The following is an 18209-nucleotide window of genomic DNA, read 5'->3' as shown; positions in this document are numbered from 1 at the left end:
GGAAACAATGAAATGGCATTGTAAACTTCTCCCAACCCCCAGTCTACTCAGATTATCCCCCATTCAGCAGAGATAAACTGGCTGAAAGCATGAACCCTTTGTGTGCAAGGACACAAGTCCAGAAAGTGTAAGTTTAGGTAAGCTGAAAATGTAACCATCTCTGGTCCATTTGAAACCATTGCAGAGCACTGTGCTTACAATCCACCCCACATTTTCCTTGCAGCAGCCAGCAAAGAAAGACAGGAAGCGCTGGGGAGCTGAGATTCAGCCTTGGAGCTTCAAAGGCTGGGACTGAAAGAGACTCAGCTTCAAAGGGTAAGAACAGGAGGGGGAGGGGGGGAGAAAAGAGCCCCGCAAGCCTGATCAAAGCCGTGGGCGGGCTGGTTCTGGCCTGCGGGATGGATGTTTGACACCCCTGGCCGAGACTGAATCATCAAATTTCTTACCATTTACCATTTATTTCTGTTGTTCAAGACCAAAAGACAGCAGATCAATGTATTCAAAAGATACAGAAAGATGAATAAAATCTTTTTACCACCAGCTTTGGCCCATGGGCTGCACTTGCTTCACGCTGGTGTTTTCTGCACTCACCTCCTCCTACCCTACTCGTGACACTTTTCACATATCCTCTGGTGGCTTCTCACCTGGCAAGAACCCCACTGAGCAGGAAATCTGACCCTCTGAGCACACTGACTTGCCTCAGCCAGGCTTTCTCTGGCCAAGCTTAAAAAACGATAAGGACCAATCATGCGCTGCTTCATCCCATGCCGCAGGGCAGCCCTGCTGTCAGGAAAAGGGAGATTGTGCCTCTAGAAAGATTTCCCATTTCCCCATCCCTCCAGAGAGAAGCCATGCCTTTTATGTGGCTCCTCGGCCAGCCAGCCGACCTGCTCTCTTCAGTGTGGGAGATACACCTCCCTGTCTGAAGAAGAGCTGGACTCCCTTCACTTGGGAGTCTCAGAGCAGCTTACAATCTCCTTCCCTTCTTCTCCTCACAAAAGACACCCTGTGAGGGAGGTGGGGTTCTTTCAAAAATTGCTCTTGAGAGAACAGCTCTGAGAGAACTGCGACTGACCCAAGGCCACCCAGCTGGCTGCATGTGGAGGAGTGAGGAATCAAGTCCACTTCTCCAGATCAGAGTCTACCGCTCTTAACCACTACACCAAACTGGCTCTCACCAAGGCTGGATATACTCATCAGTGGGGCTGAAGAAGTCTGCCATCCTCATTTCTATAAAAGAGAGGTAGCTAACAGTAGGCCCCACAAAGCAGCCCATGTTCGTTGTGGCCTGGCTACCTTCATGTCTACAAAGCCCCATCCAGCTGCCACTTGGTTTCCACGGATCACTGTGCTGTGCACAAGGGGGCGGTGCCCTGCCATACAGAGAGTTCCATGACATCATATCTTCATAGGGGTTCCTCCACTTGGGAAGCCACATGTGAGTAGCAACTTCCCACATGGTTCTATTAATGCCATACAGTTAACGGTACTCCCTCTGTGGTAGCACAAAACAAACAGGTAGCCTACAGTCCACTGCACACACGTGATTTCCCCTCTTGTGGAACTGCTACTGTGCTGATGGAATTCTGGTTGGCTTCTACACAGCAGCTATTTCATAAGAAGGTGGCCTTGGTGACCAAGCTACTAAAAATCTCCTCAGTCCGAGCCAAAGAAAGAACTTTGCCTCTGCTAAATTCCCTCTCTGAGGACCTACCTGCTGCTCTTCACCTGTCCCAAGCTTCTCCTTCAGTGCTGACATCATGGCAGGCAAGATTACGCCAAGGTGCCGGGTGAGAGCATCCCCAGCCACTGTTGAGAGGAATGCCAGGACCCTCGTGTTCACAGGAGGGGAAATGAGCTAAGGGGGGAAAGACAAGGCTACATTATTGCATATCTTGAATCCATGGCCCTTACGCTGCACTAGCATTAAGCTCTGTTTTGGGGGAACCAAACAAATAATCCTTACTTTGAACTGTGACCAGTGTTCCCTCTCAGCTGAGTTAGTGTGAGCCAGCTCATAATTTTTTAGCCCCGAGCTCATGCATTTTTGTCTTAGCTCAGGAAATATTACCTCAGAGCAAACTAATTTATGCAGCAGCTCACAAAGTCGAATTTTTGCTCATAAGACTCCACAGCTTAGAGGGAGTATTGACAGTGTCCCCAATTTCTAAGGGCCATTTCATACAAATCCGAAGATACTGGTATTGGATTTATATCCCACTCTATACTCTGAATCTCAGAGCGGTCACAATCTCCTTTTACCTTCTCCCCCCACAACAGACACCCTGTGAGGTGGGTGGGGCTGAGAGAGCTCTTACAGCAGCTGCCCTTTCAAGGACAACTCCTGCCAGAGCTATGGCTTACCCACGGCCATTCCAGCAGCTGCAAGGATGCCATTAGTTGGACGCTCACCCAGCCACAGTGTTTGGATGACTGAACCTGTGTGATGCACTTGTTTTTTGGGCAGTTTTAAACTTCATATTCATACTTTACATTTGTAAAGGGTAGGCCATGTCTCAGAGATGGAACATATGTCTGCATTGCAAGGAGTTCCAGATTCAATCCCTGGCACCTCCTCTTAAGAAACATCTCTGGGGAAGCCTTGGGAGAGCGGATGCCAGCCAGAGTAGACAATACAGGGTGAGAAGATCAATCACCGGACCCAGCAGGAAGCAGGTTTTGTATATTCAATGCAATCCTAAGCAGAGTTACACCCTTCTGAGCTCAGTGAAGACAAAGATTTTGAGAGGTGTTGTTCTATTTAGGACTGCATGGTTAGACATCTGGATGCGGTGCATGAACAGGTCCCTTAAGAACAACAGCTTCAACAACGGAGACAGTGTAAAGAGATGACCTTTCAATGATCTAAGAAACTGTTTGCTGCTATACCTTCGGCACCAGGTAAGGCAGCACCACTCGGCTCTTCACAGCCATAACCTGCTTAAGGCCATCCAGAGCAAACTCAGATGTTTCTCTGTCATCCTAGAGAGGGAGGGAGAAAAACAAAGATCAGGCTTCTAGATGGAATGCCAACACAGCCATGAGCGCTGGCGGTCCAAAAGCGACACAGTGAAGCTCTTCACAAACATGGGATCGAATTTACTTTGCTACCACCACAGAAGTCCAGATACCTATAACCCTTGGTTCCTGTTACTGCAAGAATCTCTACTCTTAACTGCCCCAAAGGAAAGTAAATGAGGACACAAGAATCATCTTGCTGGATCAGATCAGTCCCAGAATTCATTTCCAAGACCCAGATGCCTCCAGGAAGCTCATAAGCAGGGCCTGCAACTGATATTACCATCCTCAACACCTGAAGCTCAGAAGTCAACTGCATCAGAACATGGAGGTTTCATTTTGCTACAAGAACTCCTAATAAACTCATCTTCCATGAGGTCCCCCAAATTGTCAGTTTTGGTCACTGTTACATTTCCCCCAGTTGCTACCAATCCCGTCCTCCTAAATCTGCCAGTGATACAGAATTTTGTAAACACTCTGAACCCAGCAACATCTCAGTGATTTACCAGCTGCTTCAGCAAGAAGGGCAGGATGTCTTCAAGAGCCTGATATCCAATGGTGGAGTGCAGCTGTTCAAATGTTTTGGCTGCTGCTTCTCTAACCTCTTCTAGGGGGTCGCACAGAGCCTTCCTCACTGTTGGCACCAAGGACTCGGAGAAACACAGCACCTGAAGGGACAACGATTACTCTAGAGGGAATTTGGGAGATGTATCCAAACACCTGAGAAACCAAACAACTTTAACATTTAATTCGCATTAAATTACAACAGATTATTCAGAATAGCTTCATCTTGTAGGGAAAGCTAATCTTAATGCAATATTTTCTATATTCCATTTAAAAAGGAAGCATTCCATTCTTTGTCTCCACAATCTGCAGACAAAACCAAGTCCTTCTAGAGTTGCAAGAGTATTTTCATTTGTCAGAAAGAGGTAGCATGCAAGCCCAATCCCACATCGAACAACATAATCCCAAAACGGCAATGGGTAGAAGAATAATTGGCGGGGGGCAGGGAAGAGAGGGGGAGAGAGAGAGTGAGAGAGAGACGGCAAAAAAAAGCTTCATTCCCTACATTTCTCAATATGGAAATTAAATGCCACATTGAAAGGGGCAGTGAATAAGGAAAGCACAGAGACAAATAAGCAGAGGATACACTGCCCTCTGGTACCAAGTCCTAAATATATACTCTACCCTGAGATTTGTAGGAATCACACAGCCGTTAAGAGGCTCAAGACCCACCAGACTCCCTGCTGTAAAGGGAAGCAAACTTACTGCATCCCTGCTGGTGGACTTCATGATCTCACTCAGCCCAATGCAGACTCCTTGCCTCTTGTCGCTCATCTCAGACCTCAAGCCCTCTTCCAAAATGGGGATGATTTCAGGGAGGATCTTTTCACCCAGTTTTCGGACAAGGTCTCCCAACGTCCGTGCTGCAATCTGCCACCACAGAACAAGAGAGTCAGGGTGAGTTCATCGGGACAGATACAGTTGCAGTTGTTCTAACCCCTGACTTTCCATGTGGAAGAGATTAAAGCCCTATTCTATGTGGCTCTACCTGGTTATACATGGCTCTGCCTTTACACCCTGCTCCTGCTCTCCTCCAGGGTCTACAACATTCAGTGCACTGGATGTCAGATGGACTAGAGGAGCCTTTATGCATCAAGTCCAAAATACACAGGCCTGAGCCATGTGATCCCTATTCCTGCTCCACATCCCCAGTTTGGTGCAGTGGTTAAGTGTGCGGACTCTAAACTGGGAGAACCAGGTTTGATTCCCCACTCCTCCACTTGCACCTGCTGGAATGGCCTGGAGTCAGCCATAGCTCTCGCAGGAGTTGTCCTTGAAAGGGCAGCTGCTGTGAGAGCCCTCTCAGCCCCACCCACCTTACAGGATGTCTGTTGTGGGGGGAGAAGATATAAGAGACTGTAAGCCGCTCTGAGTCTCTGGTTCAGAGAGAAGGGCAGGGTATAAATCTGAGTCTTCTTATTCTCCCAGTTGAGGGAGAAGGACCAGGTTTATACATGCTGGATTCCATATTTCAGCATGACGTACATATTTCAACGTGATGTATAATCCCAGAAATATTAGGATTGCACAACATCACTCCTACACCCATAGCAGGTAGAGCCAAATGGGAGCAGGGCTCCTCACAAGTAAGTTCAAAAATAGCATACATTTACTAACAATGCCAAAATGGCTCCTACGTGGTGGGAACAGACCCATCGGTCCAAATACTTAACTGTTCTCTTGTCAGCACAAGTACTGGCCAAGAATCCCAAAAGGAGGCCAAAGAGCGTTGGCAGAATCTCCCGGAGCGTGCGGGGTGTGTTTGAGACAACAATCTTCCAAACGTGCAAGGACGCTTGGCGAACAACCAGCTGGGTATCCGAGCGGCCCATGTACAGCCCTGCTAGGACTCTGTTCCTTCGCTCCACGCCAAGCACATGAATGATGGCCTGGAAAAACAAAATTAACACAAAAAAGGAAGTTAACAAGGAAACAGCTATTGGGGGGGGTTGCCAATGGAGGACCAGGCAAGAACCCTCTGCCACCTTCTTTTTCTTGTAAATTATTCTGTGGCAGTGGCAGACACAGAAGAATAAACAGCTCTTACTTTATTGGACTGGGCTGTGCCAAAGTTGTCATCCTCAGAGGCAGTTTCTGTGGTCATTTTTCCTGTGACTCCAGAGATGTGGAACAAGAGGTCTCCAAGCAACTGAACAGAGCTAAACCTGAGAAAAAGGAATAAAGACAGCGGGATAAAATCAACCCAGCTGTTACACTTGAACATGCATATACATGGCCAGACCAATTCAGGATCTCTGTTTCCAATTGCACATCTCAGCAGCAAAGCAGGTACGTGCCTCTCCATTTCCAGTGTAGGGCTTACATGCTGCTTAAGATATGGATTGTTCACACGTATGACTGTAAAAAGGAGCACCTGAAGGGCCTTCTCAGATAGATGCCCTGAGAACAGCTGATAGACTAACCCTCCGAGAATTGTTCAACCATTTTAAAAAATCTTCCTAGTGGCCCCAATTGCATCTTGTAGTATAGAATTCTGTCCTGTGTAGCTCTCAGAAGTCCTAGGCCCACATCCATCCCACTGGCTGCTGTAGGAAGACAGAGACTACCCGCCTACCTGAAAATCAGCATCTCACCTGATGCGCCAAAGGTCGTCAAAGAGACCCTGCTCCAGCTGAGGCAGCAGCAGCGCAATGGCCGTCTCGGCGTACATGCTTATAATCCTCTGTCCGGCACGCAAGGCTGTGTCTCGCACAAACTCATTCTCATCTGCCAGTGCCTAAGGAAGTGGATATGAATTATGGGGTGGTACCTTTTGAGGTACAAGACAGAAGCCCCAGGAAAAGTGCAACTACCCATGTCCAGCAGACACAGCTCCCGATAAGCTTAGAAAAAAGCCTCTAACCCCCCTAAAAAAAGGATTCAAACTTCCAAACTGCTTCCTACCTTAAGGATACAGGGTATGATGGGTCCAACGTAAGGTATAAACTTCTCCCCGAAGGTAATGGGCAGGTAGTTGAACATCATAATATAACCATCCCGGACATGTGGAGCAATGTCCACTTTGCTTGCTGTAGCCACAATTTCTGGCATCAGTTTCTCCAGTTTTTCTACCCCTAAGCCTGCCATGACTTCAGCCAGACCTATATTGGTAGAAGGAGAGGAGATGGAAACAGTTCAGTGTTATAAAGATGAAGTTATTATAATCAGGGCTGCATGTGTGTTATGTTCCCACAGAAAAGCTGCAGAACGTAGTACTACCCGGAGAATCCAGCTTCCTAACTACCTCAACTTTTATCTCTTTAATATGCATTTATTTTAGCGTGGACCTCTTGTGGCTTTGATAATTATTCATCATTCCTATGGCACATTTCAATTAAGAAATATTTGGTAACCTTTACTGAATTAACCTCCGAACAATCTTGAGAGGTCGGGCGATGTAGATGGAACGCCAAGGCAATTGGTTTCTTGCCCCTGGCTGCCTGGCATGCTCATGGTCCATCACTGACTCTCTCGCACCTCAATTCAGTACTTAACCAAGAAGACGGCAACAGTCCCTATCATCCCATGCACAATCTGCCAGATGACGTGAAGGGAAAAGGAGAAGAGAACTCCAAGCATTGCACAAAGCCAGTCATTCTTACCTTGTGCAGCACCAGATCGATCCACCGAGCTCTGCTCATAGGTCAGGGTCTCCATCAACCAAGGCAGCAAGTCCTCAAAGCAGGACTCACCCATCCCCTTCACCATAGCGCCCAGTGCCTTTGCAGATACCGTGCGCACCTGCAGATTCAAAGAAAGGGGTAATGAGAACTGGAGAGAAGCAAGGAGCCAATAACTCAATGGCAAGCATGCCTTTTGCCCGCACAAGGTTCAACGGCTGCCGTAAGGCTGGGATTCTGGAGAGCTGCTGCCATTCAGAATAGATAGCCCTCCTGAGGGAGATGGGCCGAGAGTTCCTCCTTGGTGCTGCTGGCTCAGTCAGTAAAGCACACGGTTTGTATGCAGATGGTCCCAGGTTCATTCCTAGCACCTCCAATTAACAGGATCTAGGGGAGGGAACTTGTGGGCCTGTCAGAATAAGCAATGCTGTGGTAAATGAGCCACTATTCTGACTCGCTGTAAGGCAGCTTCAGAGGTCTAACAGTAGACTTGTCAGGGAGACATACCTCAGGCACCGGGTCCAACAAAGACGCTTTCAGTCCAGGAGTCACACTGGGCAAATAAGGAGCCAGATCCTGAAACGTGATAATGGGTGAGTTGGAACAATTGCGTGGGGAAAAACTGGACAGGGAAGCAAGGTGGTTGTACCATAAAAAGATACGCTTGGGGACAGCTCTGAAACAAAATGCATCTGCTGAAGACTCACTCTCAGTTCACTCCCACTGGGTACCACCACCTCCCCAATGCCTATGTGAAGTATGATAAAGGGAAAGGGCAGCAGGTAAGCCTGCCATCCTTGGAGCATGACAGGTCAAAGTTGTGAAACTGCAATTGACTATGCTAGCTTGAAGGAGTGATGTGATCTGCTGCAGCTATGAGGCAGAACCTTTAAATGGCAACACAGGGACAGAGTACAAGACAGGCAACTCTGCTTAGCAGGAGATACTCCCAGAGAGAACTAACCCAGGAGAACTGTTGCCAGGCTGAGCAGACAATGCTAACCTTAATGGACGAAGGGCCTGGTTCAGTAAAAAGCAGCTTCATGAGTGTTTATGGGTGTGTTCATAATGTACTATATTCCCAGTATGGTACATTACAGTTCCTTAACTGGATCTGCCTGCCCTTCTACAAGGAGCCTACAGCGGAAGAGTCTGTCCTCAGCAGCATACCTTCTGATCCGTCAGTGAATACATATTCCCAATTATCTGGGCTGCCATCTTCCTGGTGTCGGTGGAACGATCTTGGAAAGCTCTCTGGACAATCGGCATGATGAGGGCTAGAGAAGGCGCATCGATGAAATGGACAAATTTGGTGTCCAGCAGAGTCTGCAGACACTTCTGAGTCTTCCTGGAGGGATCCGTCAAGGCATCCAGGAGAACCGGCGCAATTGCTGAGGGGTGGGAAGGAGATGGAACAAGGTCACCGAAAGAGGCCACTGTTGTGCTCACTGCAATGGGAACCCTCTTGATAAAAGGTCTCTTCCACTATGAGAACGACCGTCTTGGATCAGATCAACAATCCATCACGTCTATCATCCTCTTGCAAACAAAGACCAGCAAGATGTCTCTGAGTACTCAGAAACTAGGACCGATTCCACACTTAGCGCTTGCCTCCCTTCTGTGTGTGAGAGCCAGTTTGGTGTAGTGGTTTAGTGTGTGGACTCTTATCTGGGAGAACCAGGTTTGATTCCCCACTCCTCCACTTGCACCTCCTAGCATGGCCTTGGGTCAGCCATAGCTCTGGCAGAGGTTGTCCTTGAAAGGGCAGCTGCTGTGAGAGCCCTCTCCAGCCCCACCCACCTCACAGGGTGTCTGTTGTGGGGGAGGAAGGTAAAGGAGATTGTGAGCTGCTCTGAGACTCTTCGGAGTGGAGGGCGGGATATAAATCCAATATCTTCTTCTTCTTCTTCTTCTTCTCTTTTTCCTGGATTCTGCATTGGCAACTCTGGAGCGGGGCTGCATGCTCCCTGCTTGCTCCCTGTCCCGTGCAAACTCGAGAGCCAAGAACAAGACTTAGACAAAGGCTAATGTGGAATCAGTGTAGGTTCATCCCTCGAGGAGGCTAACCTGGTATGCGTAAGGGTCACAACTAAATAAATTTGATTGTACCATTGGCTTCTTACCCATTTTTTTCTTGCTCATGAACAGGACATAAAAGTCCACCCCACTGAGCAGCTGGTATTCAAAAGTATACTATCTCGGAACACAGATGTTCTAGTTAGGCATCATGACTGGCAGCCACTGATAGAATTACATTCACAGAGAACAGATCTTTTCCAAAAGCTGTTCAAGCTAGTAGCCCTCACCATGCCTCATTACAGCAAACTCCACAGTTCTGCATGATGTGAGGTTCTTTCTTTTGTCAGCCCTAAACCTACTGATGGCAGCAAGACACAACGCAACCATCTCCTCAAAAACCTACAACAGGGGGAACCCACCGGGGACTCAAATTGGAGGCCCCAGAATTGCTTCTTCCTAGCTTGCTACACCTTCAAGCCCCAAATGGCACACACAGTCCCACAGTGTCTGGCTCCCCATCCATCCTTATCTGCAGTATGTGCTTATATTCTACCCACCTATTTTGGACATAAAAATCCACAGATATTTACTCCAGCCTAATCAAATGGTTCTGGGGTGTGCCCAGAGATTCCAAAGCTAATGGAAAGGTCCTGTGCTCTCCATGTTTCAATGCTATTATTACACTTATGAGCGGAAATGCTGATGTCCTTGGTCTGAAATATTCTGCATGACAGACGCTTACCTAAAATCTCAGGATTTCTGATAACCGACCCAATCTGCCGGAGCGCCTGCTGCCCTGCCTTCTGGACCTTCACGTGGGAGTCTGTGAGGACTTCGGTGAGTTTTGGCACAATGTTTGGCAAACAGGACGAGAGCTGCTTGGGAGCGCAGTAGGCCATGGCCCCCAGCAATTCCACAGAGCCTGAGGGAGGCAGGAAGTAGGACATTAGCAAACTCACTGGAGCAAAGGTAAAAGTCAACTAACTCAGAAGGTTTGGGTGACATTAACTCAGAAGGTTTGTGGACTGTGAGGCTGGGAGTTCTTAACATAGAAAGTCAACTGCATCTGACAGGAAAAGAAAGTTCGTACAGAACTGACAGGATTCTCCATTCGCAGGACTGTTTAAGCCTCCTAACTCTTCTTTGCAGAAATAAGACAGATAAAATAAATGTCATGCATTTCAGAAAACACAATTCCAAGATTGTTAATCTGCCATCTGTGTGACTGTCTGTGGTGAAGAGGATGACCCTCCAGCAACTAAGCACAGAAACCTGACAACAGCAGGAGGTTTGTTTCTTTTAATCTGTCAATAACTAACTATAGCCATGCACAAAGACAGCTAATGCATTTTTTGTAGGCTGGTAATTTCAGTGGACTTCTTCTCAGTGCTGTGCAAGCTCTGGAGTTATGGAGAGTTATGCATAAAATAGGAAAGAGATTTAAGAAAACAAGTTGCACATACACAAACTTCTTTCCACCCAACCATTGAGCAGAACCTTTTTTGCAAACATTGTTTAAAAATCTGGATTGTTTCTGCTACAAGGACTAGAAACTTATTTAATCTCGCACACGCACAAATGCACACAGAGAACCTTTGACTCCAAGCCTGTTTCCCCAATTCCACACTGCAGAGGCACAAACTCCCAGCCTGTTGGCAGCATGAAGCACAAAAGAAAGCAGTTTCCAGATAAAGCCTGGCTGAAGAGGTCAGCCCTCTTGACAACAAGTCTAGGACATCTGACCAAAGATCATACCAGCTTTGGTTCTCCAGGACTCCTCCTCTAGAGCAGCCAACAATGATGGCAGGACCAGCTTCACACCATGGGCACTCAAGTTGCTCATCACTGCTTTGGCACAGTCGTCTGCAGCCTGGAGGAACAGAAGACTGGGTTTAGGATCTGCCTTCCATTTTTGTCACGATCCAACCGTCAAACATAATTCTAACTTGCATTGGAGCAGGATGAGGCTGGCTTCTAGCAATGGCAGTATAAGTGCAGAGGTGGTGCAGGGGAAGGGGAGTGAGGATGAAAACCACAGCCACAGACTCAAGGATAAGAACAGTAACAGTCATGAGTATTCACTCTCATCAGGAGTCAGACTGGATCCTGCTGCTCCCACCCCATTAGGCAGGAACACTCTGGGGGGTTTTGGTGGTGGTGTTGTTCAGGGAGTTTTTTTGTATCTTTGTATTTCTGTGTGGCTGCATGTGTGTGCACACCTGGAAGTCATGGCGACCTCTTGCAATTGATCCCTATTTGGGGGCATGGAGGCTATTCAGAGAGGTGGTTGAAAAAAGTCTGCCCCTGCCTCCAGCTCTGGTATTCTAAGGAGCCAAGGTCAGCCCTGCTTAGCTTCCAAGATCTGATGGGATTGGGCTTGCCTGGGCTATCCAGGTCAGGGCTGATCACTCTGGTTTTTGAAAGTGTTTTATTCTTCTACTGGCAAAAGAAGCTAATCAAACTTGGGTCTCCTAGTTCTTAGTGCAATACACTAATCGGTACACAGTGTTGCATACTGTCTGACAGGTCCTGCTCCCTGGCCATGGAGCAACGTAATACCAGGGAGAGGGAGAAACGGGAAGATCCATGGAAAGAAAAGGCAGATTTTGCAAGAGATGCTTATGACCCAATGCATGCAAAGCAGGTGGTCTACCACTGATCTGTGTTCCACCCCATTCTCAATTATGACCCCTTTCCTTTCAGTAGCAGGAAGCCTATCCTTCTCACTCAGATTCCATGCCATGGAAAAGCAGGTGGAAAGGTTACAGCTCTTTGTCGAACTGCCTGCCTGCTTTCTTGGGAACACCATGCCCCTTACCTCTCGGACGTATTGATTTCCATCTCCAAAGCAGAGCAGCAAGTGGGGTAACACGTGAACCACATAGGGCTCAAAGAGCTTCCCGAGCATGATGCAGAGCATCTCAAAAGCAAACAAGGCCCCTAATGAGAGACAGAACAGTCAACAAGGACAACATATCAGCCAGCCCGCAGCTGAATCATTTGTCTATGCTAATTCTCAGATACTGAACCAGCACACAGCTAATTGAAGGAACACACCCTTAATAATTAAGAGCAATGTAAAGTCGACTTGAGTCCTCTGGAGTCAAGCTGCAACCTGACGTCCATAGGCTATGTTCAAATTGCAGCATCTCAGCAGCAGAACCAAGACAAAGTCAGGGATAGCTGCTTTATACCTTCGCTGGAAGCAATGCAGCTCTAAATGGCCATATTCAAACTTGCAGCGCCAATCGGACTGCACTAACAGTACCCCTGGTCTAAGCTATGTAAGCAGAGCAGCCCAGGTCGAGGAGAAAAGCATGCTCAACTCACCTTCTCGCCGCCGGAAGTTCTTCTTATCCTGGATGGCATCGGTCAGAGTGGCCATCATTTCCTGCTGCTTCAGGGAGAGGATGCCGAGGCCTTTTACCAGGCCAGCTAGCCCATAGGCTGCCCCTTTCCTTTCAGCGTACTTATCTGATTCCAGCAGCAGCTGCATCAGTTTCTGGATCATTCCTCCCGCATCTTCTTTGATTGCAGGCACAAGAGGTGGAAGGCAGCCGGCCACAGACTCCTGAACCTATGAGAAGTAGCCCTTGATAGGTCACTGGATGTATGCCAACTGACCTAATGCAAAGCTCTGATCTCTACACTCCTAGTAGCTGCAAAAATGGTGATTGCTTTTCATTGGAAACGTCCTGGTCCTCTCCAATTAAAATCTTGGTATGCAAAAATCTGGGAAATCTATGCAATGGACACAATCTCTGATTATGTCACCTCTACAGTAAATTCTAATTCCTCGATAACCTACTATATAAATGGCTTCCCTTCTCTTCCTAGAGAGCCACTATGGTGTAGTGGTTAAGTGTGCCGACTCTTATTTGGAAGAACCGGCTTTGATTCCCCACTCCTCCACTTGCACCTGCTGGAATGGCCTTGGGTCAGCCATAGCAATCGCAGGAATTGTCCTTGAAAGGGCAGCTGCTGGGAGAGCCCTCTCAGCCCCACCCACCTCACAGGGTGTCTGTTGTGGGGGGAGATGACATAGGAGACTGTAAGCCGCTCTGAGTCTCTGATTCAGGGAGAAGGGCGGGGTATAAATCTGCAATTCTTCTTCTTCTTCCTTGAAGCCTTTTACTATCAGCAGTGTATGGCTAGCTCATTTATTCCTAGTCAGTTTTGTGATGTTATTAACTGCATGTGAAATGTGGTAATAATTTAAATATTAGTTACATTCCTTGTTAATTGTAATTAAGTCCTTAATATCTACTTATATGCTTAATTTATTTCATTTTATACAGCTCTATGTCTGTAATCTGCCTTTTTAGCTCAATGGGATGGTAGCTCAGTGGTAGAACATCTGCTTGGGAAGCAGAAGGTCCCACGTTCAATCCCTGGCATCTCCAAAAAATGGTCCAGGCAAACAGGTGTGAAAAACCTCAGCTTGAGACCCTGGAGAATCGCTGCCAGTCTGAGAAGACAATACTGACTTTGATGGACCAAAGGTCTGATTCAGTATAAGGCAGCTTCATATGTTCATGTTCAATGCTGCATTTGTTGACATTTACTGTTTTTTCTTAATTTCAAATAAAAGTTAAAATTAAAAAAATGAACTTCTGATAACTGAAGAATATTATTCCAACACGAATCTCTCCTAATCACATAAGTAGCAGTTCACTGCTCAGTTATCTACATCAAACAGATCTCCAATAGGGTCACACTTCTTTTCTTTTTTAAAAAAAGTAAAGATGTTTTGACAATTGCTCAGTCTTAAAATATAAAAATGGATTACTGTTTATTGTAAAGGGAAGGTGTTTGTTCCTGTTGGGTCTCTTAGACTTGTGCAATTTTCTGTCCAACTAAAATCTTCCAGAAGGAAAAGTATAAAATACATATAGTTTTTACTGCCTTAACTGTTTTGTTAAATGAGGCTTCATCCTACTGAGAGCATTCAGAAGACAAGGGCGCTCTCAAGTGGCCAACTGTGGATATGCAGCATTTCACTTTTCCCTGGTTTGGATCTAACAGGTTCCACTGCCATTTTAAAGAAACCCTCCAAATTAAAACACACAACAACCCTTTTTACTAAAGGAGAATACTTGAAGCATGACATAGCACCAATCTGAAAGGAAGTTTTACATGTTTTTTACTCCTTCCCCTTGGGGTCTGTTCTAAGCCCTGCTGTGCAGAGGAGGAAGGGCTAGAAATCAAATAAATAAATAAATCCAGCTAACTTCACAAATAGGCTGCCTTTCCCCAAATTTGCCAAAAAATCTACACAGCAAACCTCCAAGACCCCTAAGAAATACAGCTGCATCCTGGTTTTAATACTCCAGTTCAAACTCTGTATGATCCCAGTGCATACTTGTCTACCAATTTCATTATGCCCATCTATGGAACGTGAATTATTACTGCCATTACTTGTTCTTTGTCTATTGTTGGACTTTTGCTTTCTTCAGGTTGTATGTGTACTGTGATACATTACTGTTATTATTTACAAAATTTGTAGATAAATAGTATTATATATAAAGTGCCCTAAAAGGTAAAGGTAATCCCCTGCGCAAGCACCAGTCATTTCCAACTCTGGGGTGACACTGCTTTCACAATGTTTTAATGGCAGACTTTTTTATGGGGTGGTTTGCCATTGCCTTCCCCAGTCATTTACATTTTACCCCCAGCAAGCTGGGTGCTCATTTCACCGACCTTAGAAGGATGGAAGGCTGAGTCAACCTTGAGCTGGCTACCTGAACCCAGCTTCCGCTGGGATCGAACTCAGGTTGTGAGCAGAACTTGGACTGCAGTACTGCAGCTGTACCACTCTGTGTCACAGGGCTCAAGAAAATGCCCTACTGAACCACAATAAAATTCAGCCCACTGGGAAAACCATTTGAAACAGCCAAGAAAACTAAACCAAAGTAGGGCCAAAGCAACTTCTTTCCATTAGGACAATGCCTCAATGGAGGAGCCATCAAAGGCAGACCTCTGCTATGCCTTAGTGCGGAAGGGAGGCAAAAGAGAAGGAAGGACTGCAGGGCATTTAAGTCTTTAAAAATAATAACAGGCACCACTGAAAAAACTGAGGCAGCAGATGCCCAATACCATTTGGCCCCTCCTGCTCAACCCCCCCCCCCCGCCTGGCTGGGAAATTGCTTTATTTCATTGTTACTGGCAGGGAATTTGTTTACCTGGGAACCCTTGGACCTGATTATACCCAAATATCTACAACTTTGACACAGACCAGGGATGTCATGTTTTTGTAGACAGCCATCTTTATTGCTTTGGATTGGATTCTTTAAAAAGTTTTAAGCTGATTATTGTTATAGTTTTTATGTTGTGATCCACCCTGAGCCCATTCGCAGGGAGGGCAGGATAGAAATTAAATAAATAAATGTTTCAAAATAACAGAACATTTTTGTAGGTGAGCGAGACTTTGCTTAGTATGCTCCCTACAATGGCTTCTTGTGTTTGTACTTGCAAGTTATTGCATGAAGTGGGGACTTGTGCGTATTCTTCATGGGAAGGTCTTCAAATTTGTTCTGCCATTGTGGGAAGAAAGCAGAATACACTACCTGTTGGGATGGAGTGGAGAGTGCCGCTATCAGTTTGGCAACGATTGGTTTCACTTTAGGGTCGCTCTTGTCCAAATGTTTGGCCAGAGATCCCATCAGAATAACCACACTCTGCCTGACGGCATCATAGCTGGCATCGTTCGGTGCGTTCTTCAGGAACTCTTCAAACACTGGCAGCAGGGAGTTAACACTGTCCTGAAAGTCGTCAAGATATTGTTACCCATGACCAGAAGAAAACCCACTTAAGCACAGCTGGGTACTGGAGGTGGAGCCTCTAATCCACAATTAAATCTAAAATTACCCCACAGAAAAATCTGTTCTTTTGTATTTCTGGGAAGGGGGGGGGGCGACTATTTGAGAGACTATAATTGCAGGCATTGTTTCCTGCGCTCTCAATTGTTGCAATGGGAGGAGCACAATAAAAGTACCACCAGAAGTAATTCTGAGGGCAGGGGGTCATGGCGGCAGAACAATCTTTTTGCATAAAGAAAGTCCCAGGTTCAATCCCTTCCGTCTCCAGTTGAAAAGAATAGTGGATGTTTGGAATGACAAACTTTTCTCTGCCAGAAAAAGGAATGCAGGTTTTTCTGGGAAGATTTTTCGGTTCAAACTGAAATAATGTTAGCAAAATTTAGGTAATATTAGCAAAAGAAGACAAACACACCACTTAGAAGCACTGGGTTTATCCATTTCCTATCCCATGCTTAACCCTTCTACCATGACTGATATGCAGCATAACAGATTGTATTTATATACATGAAGTGGAATTTTTTCCTTATGACCAAGCAAAGAGGTCAGTGTTATTCCAACAGTACAGATGGGAAACTGAGGCTGAGACAATAATGGCTTGTCATTACCAGACCACTTACCAAAGGCTAAGGTGAATCTGAAACTGGGACTTCCTGGTTCAGAGCTCCTGACTTCTACACCATACACGCTTGGGAATGTATTTTCTAAACACTTTTTAACGACCTGGGTTTCAACACTGCACTTCATTCCCTTCTCAGACATCCTATATCGAATAGTGACGTGTGGGCCCATCTATAGATCAGGATTAGGCTCATTTACATAAAAGGAAATTTTTTCTACAAACTTGGGTAATGCCCCAGGACTGCAGAAAAATCTGAAAACCAGGAGGAAAAAAAAGATGAATGGACAAAACAGACAAGTTTACAGGGGGAAAAATCCAGGATCTTAAAAAAAAAATACACAGGAGGGTTAAAAACTCAAAACGATAGCAGCACCTGTAGCGTTAAGAAAAAGATGCCCTTGGTGGCTGTTGCTAGGCAACCACAACAGTTTTGCCAGCATTCCATTCTGTTACTAAAATGTAGGGAAAGAGAGGAGGGCCCTTTCAAGGCTCTTTTAGCCTTTGAGAAAGGACTCAGTGGGGGCCAGGCCCATCAGCAGCCACTGGGTGACTTGATACCATGCAGTCTGCTTAACTCACGCAGGTCCAGCTGCTTGCTATTGTGCAAAAGCAGTTGACGCACTAAAGCCAGAGTGTGGTGTAGTGGTTAAAGTTTCAAACTGTGCTTTGGGAAACTCAGGTTTGAATTCCCACTCTACTGTGGAATCTCAGTAGATGACCTTGAATCACTCACACATTCTCAGCCTAACCAACCTCACAGGGTTGTTGTGAGAATAAAATGCAGGAGAGGGAAATCATGTAAGCTGCTTTGGGTCCCAACTGTGGAGAAAGGTAGCATATAATTGAAGTAAATAATATAGTTGAAGATGGGGGGCAGATAAAAGGTGGATGAATTCAAAAGAGAGGAAAAAGCAGGGAAAAGTAAGGATATGGGAGTTGCTAGGAGGTGGGAAAGAGGAAAGTGGAGTAATGGTAGTCCTTGCAGGTTCCCCCCAGTGCAGAACTGGACCAGAGTTTCCAAGGGAAAGGCTGCTGGGGGAGGGAAGGAAGGAAAGCTCAAGGTAGGGAAGCAGATAAAGGTAGGTTGGCTGGTGGCTGGAAAGGAGAGACGCAAGCAGGAAAAGAGGAGAGGGGAATGGAATGGGGGCTTTCAGGAAAGGAAAAGAAAACAGAGCAGAATAGGGGAAACTGGATGGACCCCATAAGTCCTTGCAGGTCTCTCATTTGTACCTACTTGAATGTTAAACAAGAGCTCAAATCCAACTTGCCTTGCCGTGGGTATTGAGCGCAGAGAGGGCTGCATCCAGCATGCATTTTCGGACCTCAGGATTGCGATCATTAAGGGCATCGGGGACAAAGAACTGGAAAAGAGGCTTCACCTGTGAGCTATCAAGATGCTGAGAAAGTTTGTTCAGGGCCAAAGCAATGCCACACCTGTGAGGATGACATGCTAGTTATTATAATTTCATCTCACACTATATTTTTTTTAGAGAAGAGAAAGCTTGGAATGTTTTGTTTAGATTAAGAGTGTCGGAATTTAAACAGGGAGTA

The 18209-nt window shown here is 46.2% G+C and overlaps 1 protein-coding gene across 1 annotated transcript in view; it reads right to left on the bottom strand.

The window, feature by feature from the left end:
• Positions 1–18209, bottom strand: part of GCN1 (GCN1 activator of EIF2AK4) — a 66904-nt gene that overhangs the window by 13876 nt on the left and 34819 nt on the right. The window contains exons 32-48 of the mRNA XM_060250400.1: positions 17927–18092; positions 15788–15982; positions 12552–12798; positions 12040–12161; positions 10977–11091; positions 9964–10143; positions 8373–8593; positions 7710–7778; positions 7185–7323; positions 6487–6683; positions 6177–6319; positions 5630–5747; positions 5256–5471; positions 4288–4452; positions 3525–3686; positions 2890–2982; positions 1715–1858 (exon numbers count right to left, since the gene is read on the bottom strand). Of these exons, the coding sequence (XP_060106383.1) occupies positions 1715–1858; positions 2890–2982; positions 3525–3686; positions 4288–4452; positions 5256–5471; positions 5630–5747; positions 6177–6319; positions 6487–6683; positions 7185–7323; positions 7710–7778; positions 8373–8593; positions 9964–10143; positions 10977–11091; positions 12040–12161; positions 12552–12798; positions 15788–15982; positions 17927–18092 (2692 nt within the window). The remainder of the gene's footprint in view (positions 1–1714; positions 1859–2889; positions 2983–3524; positions 3687–4287; positions 4453–5255; positions 5472–5629; positions 5748–6176; positions 6320–6486; positions 6684–7184; positions 7324–7709; positions 7779–8372; positions 8594–9963; positions 10144–10976; positions 11092–12039; positions 12162–12551; positions 12799–15787; positions 15983–17926; positions 18093–18209) is intronic.

The sequence above is a fragment of the Heteronotia binoei genome, chromosome 11 (assembly GCF_032191835.1).
Source record: "Heteronotia binoei isolate CCM8104 ecotype False Entrance Well chromosome 11, APGP_CSIRO_Hbin_v1, whole genome shotgun sequence".
In the NCBI taxonomy this organism is placed as follows: domain Eukaryota; kingdom Metazoa; phylum Chordata; class Lepidosauria; order Squamata; family Gekkonidae; genus Heteronotia; species Heteronotia binoei.
Note: the sequence above shows the minus strand (reverse complement) of the source record. Positions and strands in the feature narration are given on the sequence as shown.